At 40.2% G+C, this 17,950-nt stretch overlaps 1 protein-coding gene and 1 long non-coding RNA gene across 4 annotated transcripts in view; one reads left to right on the plus strand and one right to left on the minus strand.

Annotated features, from left to right (window-relative positions):
* Positions 1–17,950, minus strand: part of LOC138621833 (anoctamin-4-like) — a 46,094-nt gene that overhangs the window by 12,976 nt on the left and 15,168 nt on the right. For 2 of the 3 annotated variants that reach the window (XM_069700165.1, XM_069700166.1), the window contains 12 exons: positions 12,043–12,243; positions 10,936–11,084; positions 10,573–10,722; positions 8,934–9,034; positions 8,340–8,384; positions 8,124–8,255; positions 7,812–7,918; positions 6,906–6,961; positions 6,609–6,730; positions 5,702–5,836; positions 5,132–5,228; positions 4,860–4,920 (listed from right to left, as the gene is read on the minus strand). In XM_069700165.1, the coding sequence (XP_069556266.1) occupies positions 4,860–4,920; positions 5,132–5,228; positions 5,702–5,836; positions 6,609–6,730; positions 6,906–6,961; positions 7,812–7,918; positions 8,124–8,255; positions 8,340–8,384; positions 8,934–9,034; positions 10,573–10,722; positions 10,936–11,084; positions 12,043–12,243 (1,356 nt within the window). Of the gene's footprint in view, positions 1–4,859; positions 4,921–5,131; positions 5,229–5,701; positions 5,837–6,608; positions 6,731–6,905; positions 6,962–7,811; positions 7,919–8,123; positions 8,256–8,339; positions 8,385–8,933; positions 9,035–10,572; positions 10,723–10,935; positions 11,085–12,042; positions 12,244–13,245; positions 13,418–17,950 lie in introns of all 3 variants that reach the window. The other variant, XM_069700167.1, reaches the window with a different exon arrangement.
* Positions 798–4,285, plus strand: LOC138621713 (uncharacterized). Its single transcript, XR_011310955.1, has 4 exons — positions 798–1,107; positions 2,907–3,029; positions 3,410–3,553; positions 3,956–4,285. It is a non-coding gene; the product is annotated as an uncharacterized lncRNA (long non-coding RNA).

Below are 17,950 nucleotides of genomic sequence, written 5' to 3' on the forward strand. Positions count from 1 at the left end.
TTATGGCTGTAAGGTTTCTTTCTGTTTTATTTCTGTCCACTTGGGGGTAGTGGAAGAAGCTATAAACAACACATTATTGAAACATTATCACCTTATGAAGCGGTTATAGCTAACGTGTCGGCAAAGATTTACCCACTTAACTTCCAGCAGACATGGAAAACATTAGCATTGTTTTTGAGTAATGTTTGTGCCCACCAGATGAATATAAATCCAAAATGTATTTCAGGCTCTCCTACACTTTTTAGCTCGGTTTTTAGTCTCCACCATCCTCAGAGGAAAATGTTTAGCTACAAAATACTACCCAATGTTTACTAGTCCTAAACCTTCTCTGCCTGCTGCTTGGTTTGTGTTTTGTTAAACCACAATCTGCTTTTGCAAGAAATGAGTCTAATGAGAGAAGGAAGAGTAAATCAAAATAACATTGTTGTGGGTCGTCAAACCAAAACAATGAGCTGAAAGATTGTAAAATGCACCATATAACACAGCGGAACTGCAGAGTTGGCTGATAATTCTCTGTAGGTTTGTCAACACGAGTGACTTCTTTGTCTACTACACAGTCATTTGATCCATTGTTAAAACTGGCACAATAAAAGCGACATAATCAGTCCGTGTTGATTGTCATGAGGCAGAGTCGCACTGAAGTGCTGTTTGAAGCAGTGTTTACAATGCATGATGACATTTATTCTCTATCAAACAGACAGGTCGCTCACAGAGACCATGTGCTGAGGCATGGAGGGCAGGTCTTGCTGAACAAAGTCCTGCGGATAGCTCACTTATTGCACACATTTACCTGCCTCTCCTCTGAAAGCTGCAGCAGTATTCCTACTCTCAAAAGAAGCCTTGATCGTCATTATTTCTAACACACTTTTAGTTGATTTTCTCTGTCATGTCCAGGTCCCTGTTGACCGTACAGTAGAGTAAGATGTTTTGGAAGTGAAGGGTCAGCTGCCTGAGAAGGGCACCGCTTTCCATGGGGAGCCGGCAGGGGAGCGCACATCTGAGGAGCCTTAATGAAGGGATTTGAGTGGATTCTCTGCTGCAGTTGAACCCAAAAATATATTCATTTGGATAACAGCACCAACAGCACGGAGAGGCAGTAACTAGAAGGTCAGAACATACACTTTCTTTTAGACTTTTATTTGATAAAAATGGTAAACTCGAACGTGTTTGCAGACTTCAGGCTGGGTTCTGGCATTTCTCGGCAGCTGTGAAAACAGCTTTATACTTCCACTTCACAGATTCATTACAGGTGTCCTTGTTGTTAGTCTGTGTGTTGATCTTTACGTGTACAATGTCTAATATGCGTATACATTGTATATATATTTGTTATATATTTTACCCTGCTGAATGAAGTCTCAGATCTTTTATTGAGCTGTATATCCTTGACCATACACATTTTCTCAATATTTTCCATTCATTTAAAAAAATATTTTTTTTTATAGTTTTCATAAATAATGACAAATAAATTAAATATGTTGCTATTTAGCAGTATTTCATGGCTGCCATTACTATAAAAAAAGAAAACCTGTCTCTTACAAATAGTTTGACTTTGTAATAGTTAAAGTTCAACATGTTCTTACATGTAACTTAATTAAGGGCTGTCAAAGTTATCGTGCAAGTAAGATACATTATCTCTGCCTTTTCATGCCATAATAAACATTTATTATCACATTACTGTGATAAAAATTCCCTTTTAAGATAGCATTTTACATAAGCAGGTTTATTTTCAGTGGTAATACCTTGAAAATGTCGTTACCTTTAAACTCATACAGTATCCACACCTGAAAAAAGGTTTCTACACAGCTCTAGCCAGATTAGAAATCTTTATTTGAATTTAATCCAATGCAAATTGACTTTAATTTCGTGTTTATACTGTCATGAAAAGTAAAACAAATTTCAGTGTTTCTATTGGTTGTGCAAAGCTGCACAGACAAAGCTGCTTCTTTCCTTCCACACTGTACTGTTACGTGCTGCTGTGGCTAACGCCTGGGACACACTGCCTGCATGGCGTATGCGTGACCGCTGCCTCCCCTAAACCACCGCGGCTTGCTTGTGTGTGTGTGTTCACACTGCCAGTGTGTCTGCTGATACAATCAGTCCAATCTTTCTACACTGAGTTTCCCTTAGATGATAGCCATCAGTAATCAAATGCTTGAGTTCTGATAAGACAAGAGTTGTAACCAAAAAGCAGCCATGTGAATTTTGTTTATCTTTGGTCAGAGCAGAACACACGTGCACACACACACACACACACACACACACACACACACACACACACACACACACACACACACACACACACACACACACACACACACACACACACACACACACACACACACACACACACACACACACACACGTCATCATAGATCTTTTCCCTGTTGATTTTTTTTCAGTGAACTGCGCAGGGAAAACATAATAAAAATAGAAAATATTAAATATATTTTTGGAATCTGTCCAGCCCAGCTCATGCTTTACTGAACTGGTGGTAGACTCCAGTGTTTGAAAGGAGAAAATGCCAGTGTAGTGCTGTGAAGCTGGTCCGAGGTTGTACGGGTGATTTTTTTTTTTTTTTGCCCTCAGCTCTAAACAGTGTTTGATGAACTTCACAGGGATTTTTCTGCGTCTGTTTCATTAACATTTTTTTTGCTAAATAGAACCTGAATTTGAATGGACTGAGAGTTGTGCTGTTTTCATCATCCGCTTCCAAGTTTTCTTTCCCCTTTTGGACTGGTTGCACTCACCTCACGAATACTATACAACATGAGTAACTACTCTTTGTCACATTAACTTCTCTTCAAAGCCAAACTATAACAAAACACAAATCAGACCTGATCCTTTTGAAAAATGTAGTCTTTGCCCTGCAAGTAAATAAATGAAAATGTCTGTCCTCGCCTGCACAGCGAGTCTTTTGGAGCAGCGACGGATCTGCCTGATGGGCTTCCTCCAGAACCAGAACCTGACTCTGGGCTTCTCTCAGCCAGAGGTCACCTACTGGGAGTCAACACCACAGCCTTCATCAGCTGGTATTGTAACATTTCCCATGACTGTTCAGTAAAGGTTCTATATTTTTAAAGTATAGATAATCTAGTTTGTCAAACTGCTCGACAAGTAACATCTAAAACTTTAAAGACACACATACAACTTCTAATTCAGTCCCACTGTAGCTGTAATCCACCATAAAACATGTATGAGTGTGGAAAAACAGATTGGGTTTCAACTGCCGTGAGGACAATTGTCTGAATATGTCCGAGTGTGTAAATTATTAACACACAGTAACGCAACACTGAGCCACAGGAACGTGCTCTCATTTCTGGATTTCAGTACCTTGCCTTTGTATATTAGATTTAAGCTCATGTACAGGTTTAAATTCTGTACTTCTTCTCTCCTCTTTACCCCTCAACAGTTAACAACACCATCATCGTGCTGGGCGTGTTGACCTTTGCCCTGCAGCTGTCTTTAGTTCTGTTCTTCCTGGTGAGATGTTGGAGACTTGACAATAGAGTACGAGAAGCTCTCAAACACCCAGACTCTGCTAACAAGCTCATTGGTGAGAATTTGTGCTGCAGGAGTTTTTTATTCTTATTTTGGGCTGAAATTTACAAATCCTAAAAGCTTACGATGATATGGCAAGATCCAATAAAAGACTGTATTGCTGTTTTTATTTTAATGTAACTGCAATGCAATGCTGAAAATACAAGCTACACATTTCACACCTCCAGGTCTGTTTGTGTAGAATATTTTGCAACACATATCAATAATTAAATATTTTGAGATATCACAAAAGGAGAGAATTTCTTATCTTCTCCCCATGTTAAGTTGAACAGTGGCAAAGAGCACATAAATCAAGTAGTTTGTACAGGATAGAAAATAATATTTTTCAGCTGTATCTTGTATTTTTTGCGAGTGGAGTGATTTTGGATTCATCTTCCTTTCTTTTGTATTTATTCAGACCCCCCATTCTTTCACCCGGACATTTATAAACCGCCCACATATCGGCCTTGTAATGACGCTGCTGTTGCTTCATCACGTGCCAAGGCTGCAGCAGTGAAGAAATATGAATACGCCTCAGACTCTCTGGGTGGACCTTCCATACACTGGGACCTTGTTCAGTGCTGAAAGCACCTGATACATCTACCTGGCTTTTACACAATGAAAATTAGGTTACATGAAAAGCAATTAAATATGAGATTTCTTTTAACATTTTGATAGTAGGTAGATTTTTGGAGATGTCTTTCTGATGTTTTTTCAAAGTTCAATGATAAAGAAAATGAAGTTATAGCTGTATTAATAAAATTGTTTATATAAAGAATGGCTCAAATGACCGTGTATGTAAACGCATCGATAACCCACAAAAAAACCCACATTGGATATATCACCAAATCAGCAGCTTATGTTAGTTCTGTTTTAGCATCTTTCAGCTCATTGTTTTGGTTTCATGGCCTTCAGCTTTAATATTTGTTGTTTGTTGTTGTCAGCAATAGCAGGTTTTTGTCTTCATAAAAAAAAATCTATGATAAATCCACTTTACAGTACCTTCCCAACAGCACACAACACATTAAAGAAATTAGTTGCGAAAGATCCAGATATTTCCCTCAGTAATTGGTGGAGACCAAAACAGAGCTAAAAGGGGAGTTAATCTTTGACTTACAGTCACCAGGTGTGTTTGCTGGGTGCATTTGGGTGAACAGGCAACTTTTTGCTTTTTTATTTTGTGTTTGTTTTGCCACTCTTAAGGGCAAAAAGTCTACTAATGTAGGTTTGAAATGTTCACATTTCTTAAACCATCTTGAAGTGTTTCTAAAAGGTGTCACATGTTTAAAGTGCAGAAATAGTGACTTAGTGAAGAGACTTACCCCAAACAGCCATGAATACAGCAAAGAAAACAGTTGCCCCGTTGTCGAAGAGATGGGTGACCTTCAAATACGAACATGAAGACATTAACATTTAATGTTAATTTCTGAATACTAAATTTTTTTATTGAAAGACCTACTCTCCAACACAAACTTAAAACCACATACTGATACACTTGGTTGTGACAGTAACACATGTTCCATGAATACGCTGACAAAGTGTACAACTTTACAGCTCTTCGGAACATTTTGTCCTTTTCCTCTGGTGACAGTACCTTGGCGTAGATGCAGCTGTCTGACAGTCTCAGGTAGGGGCAGTACTGGTCACAGATGGGGCACATGATGATGTCAGTGGCCTGGCAGATTTCTTTGCTGGAAAAACAACAGACAACAAATTCTGGTGGAGCTGGTATTACAATGTCCAGGAAGCGTCAAAGTGCCTCAGAGTAACATAGAAAAAGCTGCAGTAGGACAACTTTGACAAAACTTCATTTAAATGTGTTCTGTATATCTGTACAGTTTTTATACAAGTGACTGATGAAATTAGGTTCTTTAAAAATCCTGCAGAAACTTTATTTCCTTCAAGTTAAACTGCATTCAATTTTATCAGTCACAGGTTACAATTTCCCACCGTAGCCTTATCTATAATGTAAAATTAGTTTTGCATTAAGAAAAGCTACCTTTTCACAAACTATCTGACTGTCTGATCTATACTTATTGACCATCTGTGCAGCAAAAAAACGCAACAGTTCGAGGCAGATAAGGCTCCTGTAGCAACTCAATATATGACTGCCGGCTCGATAGGGATGCATATTTTTATCGAAAAAGAGAGGAGGTGTGTTTACCTGACCTGGCAGTGCTCCACAGTGAAAAGACCATACAGAAATACCAGCAGGCCGACCAAAGCTGCAGGGAACAGCATCCCAGTGTACCAGCCGAGCCAGGCGAAGTAAAGACCAATCTTCTCCCCAAAATACCTCCTGAAACGACAGCCAAGCACAAGAGGAACAGGGCTGACTCATTCTTCAGTGGGAAAAGCCTTAAAAATACTTCAAATAAAATGATACTGTAGCTGGTAAAACAGCAGATACGTCCTGATATCTTAACAAAACAAAGTGTATAATTTTGGGGTATCTCCTTTCGTCCAAAATGCTCTGTGACACTGTTTGCATTTTGTCTTTTGATCGTTAGTAACTTGTCCGTGATCATAAGACTCAAACACAAAATGTATTCATAAACAATGGCCAGATTGCTGAAATTTCAGTCGAAGCGGACCTCTTACTCCACCTTCATTTGCAAATGCCTCAACATATTTTTGTTGTCTTCCATTTCATACAATAGAAAACTAGTACAGTCACATTTGAAGAATTTTAGTACCAAAATATTGGTTGTCGTGTCTTTCAAAGAATCTACGTTGGCCGCGAAACTCACAAAAAATATAAAAGGCCCTCTCGTACGCCAGCTTGGTTTGTCCTTTCTGGGTGGACGGAACGATTCTTTGTTTCAGGTGATTATGCACGAATGAAAACATAATTATGAATATCATACTAAATTTCTGCCAATACATCCCACTAAATCCCACACAATGAACCATTACCACAGTTAAGAGAGCTCTATTCAAAGTCAGCTTATTCCACTGGGTTGTGATAAAAAATAAATCTAGATGGAGGCGTTGATGAACTGTATTTATTGCACTGCTACATGTTTGGATTTTAAATATAGTTTGAAATTTTGCTGTCTGATTGTAGTTACCTGATGAGGTCCAGCGGTTGGTACTTGTACCAAACCCCCCACCAGGCCCAACACTCGTACAGCAGGTGCCGATGGTTCTCTGCTCCATGTGTTCTGATGGAGTTTGTGCTGTGGTAGCTCCCCTGTAAAAATGTGCATACATATGTACATAGATTATTAATCTACAGCATGTGTTGGTGTAATATTAATAAATGGAATCACCAGCAATACTGTGCATGTCAGAGCAAGCAATGATGACTTCAAAACAGGTGGCAGAACTGAATGACTGAATGGCTTTAAGGAGAGCAGCTGAATTACCTCATGAAGAGGAAAGGCTGCCTCATATGAATTATTGCTCAAAAGACGATTAAGCCCTGCAATCAAAAAGAGAAAATCATGAAAGAAGAGGCAGAGACGCCCGATGCTGTAAGTCAGGCAGTGTAGGAGATGCCAAGTACTGTACATTTGTATTGAAAAATATAGCTACTGCTTGAACGTGATCTGTTGAAATTCAAATGTAACTGATCGAGCCTTTACTCCAGTCGAAGGCGCTTCACTCAATAAAGTTTCCTACATTGGTCCCGGGATGACAGGAAATATTGGAAAATATGAAACCCAATGGATTTTAATTAAAAATAGAAAGAGTCAAAAAAATAGCTTGCCTGCAGTTGGAAGTTTTGCACAGATCGTTCTTAGTGGTCTCTGATGGATGTGAAATGCTTTTTAGGCTGCAGGGAAATTTTTGTTGCAATACCACAATTGACCACATCAAGCTCTCTTAACACGGGGCAATCAAAAAGGTCTGAGACTGCTTCTGTTGGACGTCGTGACGTGCATGGAATAAGAGGAAGTTACAACTTTTTTGAGTAACTTCCAAGTCACGTTGCTTGATCTACCCTGGCACATGCGTGCTTGTTGTTCTCTAAGTAAACTAAGCTATTGTTCACTTTGCTGATGGAGAATGGAGAAAACTATCAATCTGTAATTAACAGATAATTATGAAGGAGTTTGAAGAACCATTTTGAACTCACCACCACAGTTGGAAAAATCATAGAGGCTGCAAATATGCTAAATTTGAATATTTTTTTGTACTATTGCTTACCCTGTTCAATGAATGAACACACTAAATGTCAGATGTTCTCTAGTTAATGCTCCCCCGCCGTTTCACTTCCACTCCATTTTGACTATTCCTGGCATTTTCATCACGTCCAGACAAAAACTCACCCATCTTATTCTTCCCTTCCTCATATTTGACCCGCTGGAGGATGTGGTGGACAATGCGACTTCTGGTGGCGTTGTTAAAAAATGTGTCTTTGTTGTGGATGATGAAACTGCAGTGAAACAAACCAATTATTACAAATCTGTCTGCCGTAAATGCTATTTCGTTTCTATGTGTGCATTCGTGCCAATTTGCATGCAGACAGAATTTCCAAAGGCAAAAGTACAAAAGAGGAAATGGAAAATGTACCAGCTGGCAGTGTAAGATAAAATTCAAGCCATTTGTTAGGGTTGAGTTTTAGTTCTGTAAAAACTCACTGGTGGATTCTTGATCGACTGAAGGGGGCGGTAAAGCTCTCATTCTCCTCCAGGTCGGGTAGGGTGTTATTGTCGAACTTCATGGGCTTGCGAGGAAGCCAGCCACGAAATTTGTTGATGCGTTTCTCCATCCTGCAAGAGAACTTTCCGTTAAAGCTGCAGCAGCACAGTTTTGCTTCCTCAACTCACAAGTAGTTTCTTAGACTGAACACTGACCTGCTCATAAACTTGTGGCGTCGGTGCATGTAAAATATTTTCCTCCTGCAACATGGGGGGTACGGAAAAAAAAAAAACTTATGACAGGATTATATAATGTAGCTCCATAATAAGGGTAATAACAACGAGTACTACTGCTACTAGTATTGTTAATACTGCTTCTATTGCTGTTGGAGTAGTCGCTCTGCTTGTCATGCTGTTCATATCACTGCTATTCATAATAGATACTAATACGCATAAATCGTTTCTGTTGTGTATTAAAACATAATAAAAATTCCTGCTTTTGATCAACACCATTCTGCTGATCGACAATTAGTGGCCATAATGCGCACAGAAACACAGCAACGTAGTGACATAGGCAGCGAAGAAGTGGACTACAAGCAAGCAAACGTCGATGAAAGCAATGTAGGATTTAAAAGATTGAAAAAGATCAGCTTTGCAAATGTTTTATGATGAAGGAAATGCATTTAACACTTTTTAAAAAAAAACTTTTTATTGAGACACTGAATGTAAACATAACTTTTGCTTGTTCACAAGGAGACTCCGCAGGGTACCTTTAATTTTTTTCTTTCATTATAAGAAATTTTGTCTCACCTAAAAGGCATGCGAATGTTCATGAGCTCTGCGTAGCGACAGAGAACATCCCATGGCGCATGAAGCTTGAGGAAGATCATGTCACTGTTTGTTAAAGAGGCCTGTAAAGAAGACAAACGCACACACACGCACAAACAAAAATGTAATTTCAGCAAATAAGATAAGATAATAAAAACTGGGAGGGCAGTGAAATATGTCAGCACCAGCTGTGCAAAATCAGTATGTTTCTAGGGATACTTTTTCTTTCTGTTTGCTCTGCCTGGTAAAGTAGGAGTCTGTCTGAAGGTACATGAATCAGGATTTAACTGCAGGGAACTAAAAATAACTAAATGACTCCAAGAAACATGAGTGAGCTGAAGGTTGAGGGCGATAACATCTTCCCCTGCATGTTCTAGATAATGGTGACCTTGATGCCACAGCATCAGCAAACAGTGCTGAAGTTAACACAGATCACAACAGCCACATTTTCCACTCTTTCAAGTGACACTTGAAATGCTAAATAAGAGGCAGCAGCAGAGAAAATGGCTATCAGCACATTTGTTTTGGCTCATTGAGTGGTAGCTCACCAGTGAATGTCACAACAGCACTCGGCTATGAGAGCCGGCACAAAGGCTCGGAGCATTTTAAAAATTCAGCAATCTGGCCATTGAGATTACATGCATTATAGGACTGAGCATTCAATAGCTTCTCCACACGGATTGGTATTGATGTTGCTCGTGTTGTACATTATAAATGCAGCTGCAGGTTGGCCGAAGTGCAGGAACCTATCATGCTTCTCATTTATTTGCAGTCATCAGGTTTTAAAGAACTGCACTATTTTTGCTTTGCAACTTGGCCATGAAACCCCACTCTTCATCTTGAGGCTCCATGATTATAACTTCTGCCCTGAAGAGGTGCCTTTGAGCAAGACATTTAATCCCTACCAGTTGAGGGAGAGCTGCATTGTGGCTAAATCTGACCTTTTATGCAAACGAAGGGCAACAGACAAACATGGTGTGTTATTAAATTATTAATAAATTCAAGTTTGAGTAGTTCATCGACTTTAGTGGTTACATCTTTGAAAATATGATCATATTTTTGCTCTCCTTCATCACATGCTCCTGTAAATCAAAGCTGGATTTCTGCTGGCCAGACACAATCACTCATTTTAAACACATTTTAAAGGTGCTTCATTTAGTATTGTATATCATGAATGGGTCAGATGACAATGTGTCATGTGTATTAGCCTTTTTTTTTAGCTGCAGCAGTAAAGCAGGCTCTGGAAGAGAGAGCTGAGTCAAAAGGCAAAGCTCTCAATTTACCAGTCGGTCTCCGTTCCAACCCTCACCTGTGCTCATGAGCCTTGGGTAGTGACCGAAAGAATAAGATCATGGTTACAATTTGCGGCCTCAGCCTTAGAGATAGGGTAAGGACCTCCAACATCTGGAGAGAGCTTGGAGTGGAGTCGCTACTACTTTGCATCGATTGGACCTTTTGGCATCTGATCAGGATGCCTCCTGGGTGCCTCCCTTTAATAAGCCTCACTTATTTACTTGCTCAGCACCATCAGGAACACAAAGTTGGTGACTAGTGCATGAACACAGAAGAAGCCAAATTTTGCTCTCCAGTGGTGAGAAACACCAGTCGCTGAATACTTTACCTCCTTTTCCATTAGCAAGCCCTCTGCACGGATGTTCCGCTCAAATATCTCCCTCTTTTCTGACTGCGAACTGGACTTCCTGTAGACTAGGATGTAGTCAATGCGACTCTTTCCATCGCTGAAGCAGAGGCCGCTGGACCTGCTCCTCCCCTGAGGACAGACACACGTCCAGACGATCAGAAAAGAATAACTGGCCATTAATAGGAAGAGTCATTTACCTTTTTTTAAATCCCTTTTAATCCATTTGGGTGGATGAATAAGTGGGTGTTACCTGAGCTGTCACAAGACTAATACTGTCTAAAACAAGCACATATCTTTAACTGGGACTGGAAAGAGCAGCGACTCTTTACTTTCACCACTGACCTCTGGGACGCCTGAATCAGACTTTGTGTTGTCATCGAGAAGGCTGCTGTGATTTCCCGGGTTCTGCAGGGTGGAGTCATCGTCTTTGGACGGGCTGCTAATGCCCTCCGATCTTTCCCTGTCAAGCAGCACATGAACGTCCTTCACAGCTGGAGGGAAGACGGATGACGGAATGGGTGAAATTACATTGTGCAATTACAGTAAAATGCGAACACGGAATGGACACAGAAACACACTTGCAGTTATCTAAAGCTGATCTAATGTTGACCCCCCTCGGCCCCCCTCAGTTAACACATACTGTAGAAGGCTTTAAGAAAACTTTCTCTAAAAACAACTGCATGCTCTTATTGGAAACGACACTGATTAGAGTAAATCAAAGCATTAAAGTTGAAGCCTAAACAATTAGCTAAAAGGCTTAAAAATGCTGAGGAAAGCTGCAGAGTAAGATGGTAATTCACTGCAAACAACACCTTTTACATTGCACATAATAGATTGACACATGCTCATAATGAAATATTCTTTCATGCAGCTTCAAGCTAAATGTTGAATATTTTAGAGAGGATACTACCAATAAATTAATCCTTTTACTAGGCTATATACGGGATCAATCGTTTGATTACTCTGTGCTGTCTCATCTCACAATATATATATATATATATTTTTTTATCTTGAATCAAGATTCATAAGGATGCAAAAATAGTCATTTTCTAAACTTCTGAAAGGACAGTTCATGTGTAGGGGGAAGAGATTTGATCAATAAACACAAATATTGAACACCTTTATGTACTGTAATCATAGCTGCGGCCACATCCACTGCAACTTTTGGTTTTTATTTGTACTGGGATGGCCTTTTATTACCTTTATTTATAAGGTAATAATGATTTATTAGTTAAAATGTTTACCACTACCTTGCTGTCAACTTAGCTCACAGTGATGAAATACACGGGTCTAAGGGTTCAGTTCTTACACAAACACACAGTCCTGCTGTACACACTGAAAGCTGCGCTCTACAACACTGACTTCTCTTGATAATGGGCCATGACTGAAACTGGAAGGTACCAGAAGTGAACAGACATTGCAGGCCCTGTTGGTGGCAGTGGGTCTCACCCAGTGGAGGCACATCGTCTTGAGTACTGGAATCGGGGGCTTCGGCCAAGGACTCCTCCATGATGTCGGCCTTCCCGCAGGAGGGGAAGGCGAGAGGTCTGTCCGCTGCCTGGTAGCCGGAGGCCGAAGGCTGCAGCGGGACTCGGTGTCGGTGGGGGCTCTGCCGCTGGGGCTCAGACCCATGTAGAGATAAACTCACACCTAAAAGGACACACAGAAGTTCATTACAAATTGTTTCCTTGTGTTTTGATACCTTAGTAGTCCTCTGGTACTGCTTCTTGTCCTTCTGCAACCTCTTATTTGCTCTCACTTTGAAGGCACAACAAAAAGTCTGGTACAAGACATGTCAGCAACTGGCAGCAAAGTATTGACTGAGTCAACTGTATTGATCAGCCTTGATCTATCAGTCAGCATTGATATATTAGTGTCACTGCATTGTGAGGAAGCACAAAGTCAACACCAACTCACTACTATCTGTTTATTGCTAATGGTAACCGTTGGCCCGTGACCATTCTGACAAGAACTTTGCCTCGAGATCATGTTTGACAGCAGCAGAGTGTTAAGAAGTGTGAGACCAGTATTAAACCTCCTGAGCATGTTGAATATATTCTGCGTAATGCAGAAACAAATGCAGAAGCTAAAAAAGGTTTGTACTTCATGCAAAAGGGGAGCGATTTAAATTTAAGTGAAATCCGGTAGTTCTCCATTGCAGCATAACCATGGTAGTAACCTGATACTAACATCTGCAGCTAGGAGGTTTGTAAATGTCTCTAAAGAATATACAACTCAGAATACAAACTGAATTAGCCTTGAAAAGAGCTAAAAGCTTCATGAACAGATAACAGTATAAGGCTGGCGATAAATTCCTAAAACAGGTTCACAGAACTGGGCAGGATAACCGTTCTCACAACCACACATTTTACAAAATGTGGCATGAAATGAGGAGCAGGAATATAGTGAATAAATCATGTGAGAAAGAAACATCTGCGAAAGTAAAAAAAAAAAAGAAAAGAAGAAAACTCTGCAACTTTTACCTCCTTAAGAAGGATTAACCTTGAACGACTTTTAAAAGACACACTCTCCATGGGAACAAGTTAATTAGGTCTATTTGTCAACAAGACATTGTCCCTTGAACGGAAAAATTATTCAAAGCTTAACAAAACTGCTTCAATGAACTCAGTCTGAACAGGTCTGTTCTCTTACTTTCAGTCCTCTGGAGAGGAGGTCTTCAGTGACGAGAAGGTGGCTGTCTGGTATGTGCGCTGAATTTTTGTTGACAGTAAAGGTGACTCAGCTTAATTTTTCTGCTGAGCCGTAGTTACGGGTAGAGAGATAGAGGCTGGGGTACATCTTGGATTTTAATCAGCTGTTGATGCTTTGGAACATTGGAGTCCATCGTTGCAGGCAGAAGAAAGATGATAAATTTCATGCCAGTGAAAAATCTGTGCTCAGCATCCTCTTCCTTTACTCTGGGTGGTAGTAAACATTTCACTTCACTGGAATACATGATATAGGCCTACTTTCTAAACTGGAGCAGCAGCGGTCAGAGAGAGCAACGCTGGAAAACATTCACGTGAATCTAAGGTGAAGGTGATCATTCAGGGCATCATTAGCCTTGTAAGGAAGCCCATTTCTGCCAATAGGTGAAAAGATTAGGAGAGTCCATCCATCCATCCATCCATCCATCCATCCATCCATCCATCCATCCATCCATCCATCCATCCATCCATCCATCCATCATCTTCCATCTAATCCGGGGTCGGGTCGTAGTGGCAGCAGGCCAAGCAAGCTGACCCAGACTTCCCTCGCCCCCGCAACACTTTCCAGCTCATGCTGGGGGATCCCGAGGTGTTCCCAGGCCAGCTGGGAGATATGATCCCTCCAGTGTGTCCTGGGTCTTCCCCGGGGTCTCCTGCCAGTTGGGCGTGCCCGGAAAACCTCCAGAGGGAGGCGCCCAGGAGGATCCTGATCAGATGCCCGAACCACCTCAGTTGACTCATTTCGACGCAAAGGAGTAGCACCTCAACTCCAAGTTCCCTCCTGATGTCCAAACTCCTTACCCTGTCCCTAAGGCTGAGCCCGGCCACCCTACGGAGGAAACTCAATTCAGCCGCTTGTAGCCGCGACGATTAGGAGAGTCATGATGTTAAAAATAAATTATGAAAGGTCAAAACTTTGATTTACAGTTAATGGTCACAATTATCTGAATCAAATCAAATAACAATTTTGACTTTTTAATCTAAATAAAAAAATATATATAATTTGGACTACTTAATCAACATTTTTATTGTTTTATCATAATTTTGACTTTCGGTGTCATAATTTTGACTTATAAATCAGAATCTCATCCAGTAAAATGGTATAAACTGATCTGCCAAAACATCATAATGTCTCACAGATTAAGCAACACTGATGATCTCGTAATAATGATGCATGTCTGGGATTATAGACAGTGGTGAACCATAGCCAGTTTTTAACATTAAGGTTCGCTCCGGTCTCGCGATGAAATTGAAGGCTTACTGGATATTTGGTTAGACGAAAGCATCAAAAACAAATGCAGCAGCAATGTGAAGTCATACTCCAGTGTAAAGTTAGTTGTGGGAACATACATCTTCCCTCTGTATACAGGTGATGCATGGGTGTTGATGTAAGCATACTTAGTTATGGGGCAATAATGTAAATGCTGGCCATTTCTAATCACGACAACCTTTTCTTCATATTTTTTTTTTTTACTGGCAGAAATGGGCTTCCATAGACCTGAGACAAGGAGCTTATTCAGCGTGTTATTTTGCACTTCTTACACACATGTACTGCATAATGACTGCGGGGGATCAACAGCACTAGCTTGTTAACTTCTCCTCCCTGTATTCAAGACAACCACCGACCCCGTTTCCTCAGCACCCACAGCACTCCAACAATCTCATTAATGGGAGTGAGAATTGCTTACTATAAATATTGGCTCTCGGAGGACTAAGACACCACAGGTTAGCCTACATCCTGCTGCTGTGCCGAGACAGTAGCCAGTCAAACAATGTATCCATCAAACTTTAACAGCCTAACAGGTACTCTGTAACTTAAACCGCAACTGAGGTCGCATGGTGCCGAAGCTCAGGCAGCACAAACAGAGAGAAGTGCAAAAGACGGTTCTCCGTTTAACTCTGTTACACAAAATGTTTCATTAGCTTGCAAGTCGTTGCCTTTTACCCAGTCCCCCTTCCTTATTAAGCAGTCAGACACAATTAAATTGACAGTCAAATACAGGACAGGTACAATATCTTATAAGTTTTCATTCATAAAAGGAAGAATTTGTTATCTACATAATTTTCCTTTAACCACTCGCCCTCCTGGAGGCTACAACTGTTCTGTTGTTTTGATAAGGAGAGAAAAATACAGACCATGATATTCAAATTTGGGCCAGTTTAAACACCGGTGCTTTAAATTCCTATCTGGTGTCACTTCACGTGTTATCTTCCCTGCCCAATTTACGCTTAAAGTAGTTATATTAGCATGTGGTTATCATATGGTTGGCTTACCGTAGTTATTATAATCGTTAGTTTTTATACGTTACTGTCGGCTGCTATCCTCGTTTGCTCATCATACTCGTTTTCTATCAGTCACTTTGTACTTATTATTCTTTAAACTATAATGAATTCAAAGTAATATTTGCCAAGATGAAGAATGGCTCCTCATGACATCCTGCAGCCTTTACAGCTTCCCGTGGCTGACAGTGGAGCTTAGTTGGAATTGACAGCTCTGAATTGGAACAAAATGGGAAATGTATTCAAACGCATAATTAAAACTCAATTTCTCAAAGGTGAAGATAATGCTCACCTCTCAATACAATTTTACACGATACCTGCTAAACGATGGGCTATTTACATGTGACAGACACGGAGTAACGTTACCATTTGTTTGTCCACCTGATGAATAAGTCCAAAACTGATTCTAGAGGAGTAGAAATTACAAATATCTTTGCCCATTGAAATAATTTTGTTTACTTTGCTTTTAAGATGTTTAGTCCATGACCATGCAATTAATTTGCTGCAATCTTAGTAGTTCAACAGAGTGGGGAGCCTTTTTCTACTAACAGCTGATCTCATTGTGTCAGTTTCAGCAGCCTGATTCTTCTTTCATGTGCAGTATGTTGTATCAATAATTTAAACTTATCAGCTCAATAGTTTTGACTCGGGATCTCCAGTATTGGGAGCAAGTAACTCATGAAAATGAATGCTGAAGTAAGTAGGCTACGTCTGTTACTTCAGTGCGTCAGATACATTTCATATCTGATGCAGTTCGCCTCTCATCTTGAGACTGTTTTCTGCCTTCTAAACAAAAGGTGATTACAGATCTGGCATACATCTGAGGATGTGGGTGTTAAGGTGAGTGCAGTCACCTATAAATGGTGAAAGGTATACCTAAATCAGCGGGGACTTCAGATGATCACAGCAAGGCTGACAACATATTAAAATATGACTCAACCATCCTTAGCTAGACTGCATGTTTTGACATTTCACCATCTTGTCCTGCTTAGATTTAATGCGGCATTCCACCAATTTTACGCAGCAAAATCAGTTTAAATGTCACAAGTGCCATCATTTGCAACCCGAGTCTGTGCAGTAGCAGTACTGGGTGTTCAAGACAGTGATGATTACAATGGTTGGGCAAATTGACAAATTTGTGCTCACATTTTGGCCGGGCAGGAGGTTGGAAATTGATATGGCATCTCCATCACCTGATCACTACGGCGCCAACTCAATTTGCAAATGTCAAGCGCAAGATAGCAGCACCCATTTCTGCAATATTTTCGCCTCCCTTTCGTACAGTAAGACGAAGTAGTGTTGTGTTGTCCATCTTCATAAACAAGCAAATTTTAGAGGTGGCACAAATGCATGCAGTCCGTGGTTACAGCGCACGCCACATAACCGCGATATCTGCCGTACAAGCGACTTTAGTTGCATGTCATAGATTTTCTCTCTCCTCGTGTTTAAAATAAGACGTAATTTGATTCAAATTCACGAGCTGTGAAGGAACAAGAGGAGGGTCTGACTCGCCCACCTGTATCGGAAACCTGACTGTAGCCAAGGCCTGTCAATCAAACCAGGCACACCTTCAATCATCTCTTTGTGGACTGATATGTAATTCATTTTGGAGCCAGCCCCTAGTGACCCTATGTGGTATTGCACTTTAAGGCACTTCCGCATTGGCTTCACTTATAAAACTTAGATTTTTGCATACACTCTATGATTATAATATGTCCAACCACTGCTGTGGTAAACACGTTTTATGAATCTGTTTCTTGAATGTACGGAGATGAGGGGAGAAAGGAAAGCGACTAGAAGCAGATAATACAATTGAACTTTTCTGTTGCTGAGATTAGTCACACACTCGTCGTCCATTCGTTTGTTGTTTCACAGCTTCCAACTAACATCTGCTCAGCTGGTACAGTAGTACTTTAGTGTTTAGTTTGTTGCATGTGTTTGTACACACGCAACAAACTAAACACACCTCTGAAAATGAATCCTGTTGACGATATCAAGATCTTGACAATTTTTTTTTTTAAACAGAAAGTCAAACTATAAAGAGTTGCACAGTGTTGCATGATGGGCAGTGTACGGTCCAGTGTTTTTGAAGCTTTTGATCCATACTAGTGGCTAATATTCTTTATATTTTAGCCTACGTTGCACCAAATTTGACTGCTTAGAAATTTGTCCTCTTAAAAGTCAAATGAAGTGCAATCCTAATTGCCCTTTTAATTTTCGATTTGGCCAATAATCACTCCAGGACATTGTGTCTACAATTATTCTTTTTATTATCATATTTTTACATTATATATGAAGTCATATTGGTTATCTTTTGTGCTTTTTGTTGGTGTGAGAGAAAAATATTCTCAGCTAAAAAACACTCAATA

Source organism: Brachyistius frenatus, unplaced genomic scaffold, assembly GCF_029030835.1.
Source record: "Brachyistius frenatus isolate BFR_SWC_R1_liver_20210118 unplaced genomic scaffold, ASM2903083v1 Contig_32, whole genome shotgun sequence".
Lineage (NCBI taxonomy): Eukaryota > Metazoa > Chordata > Actinopteri > Embiotocidae > Brachyistius > Brachyistius frenatus.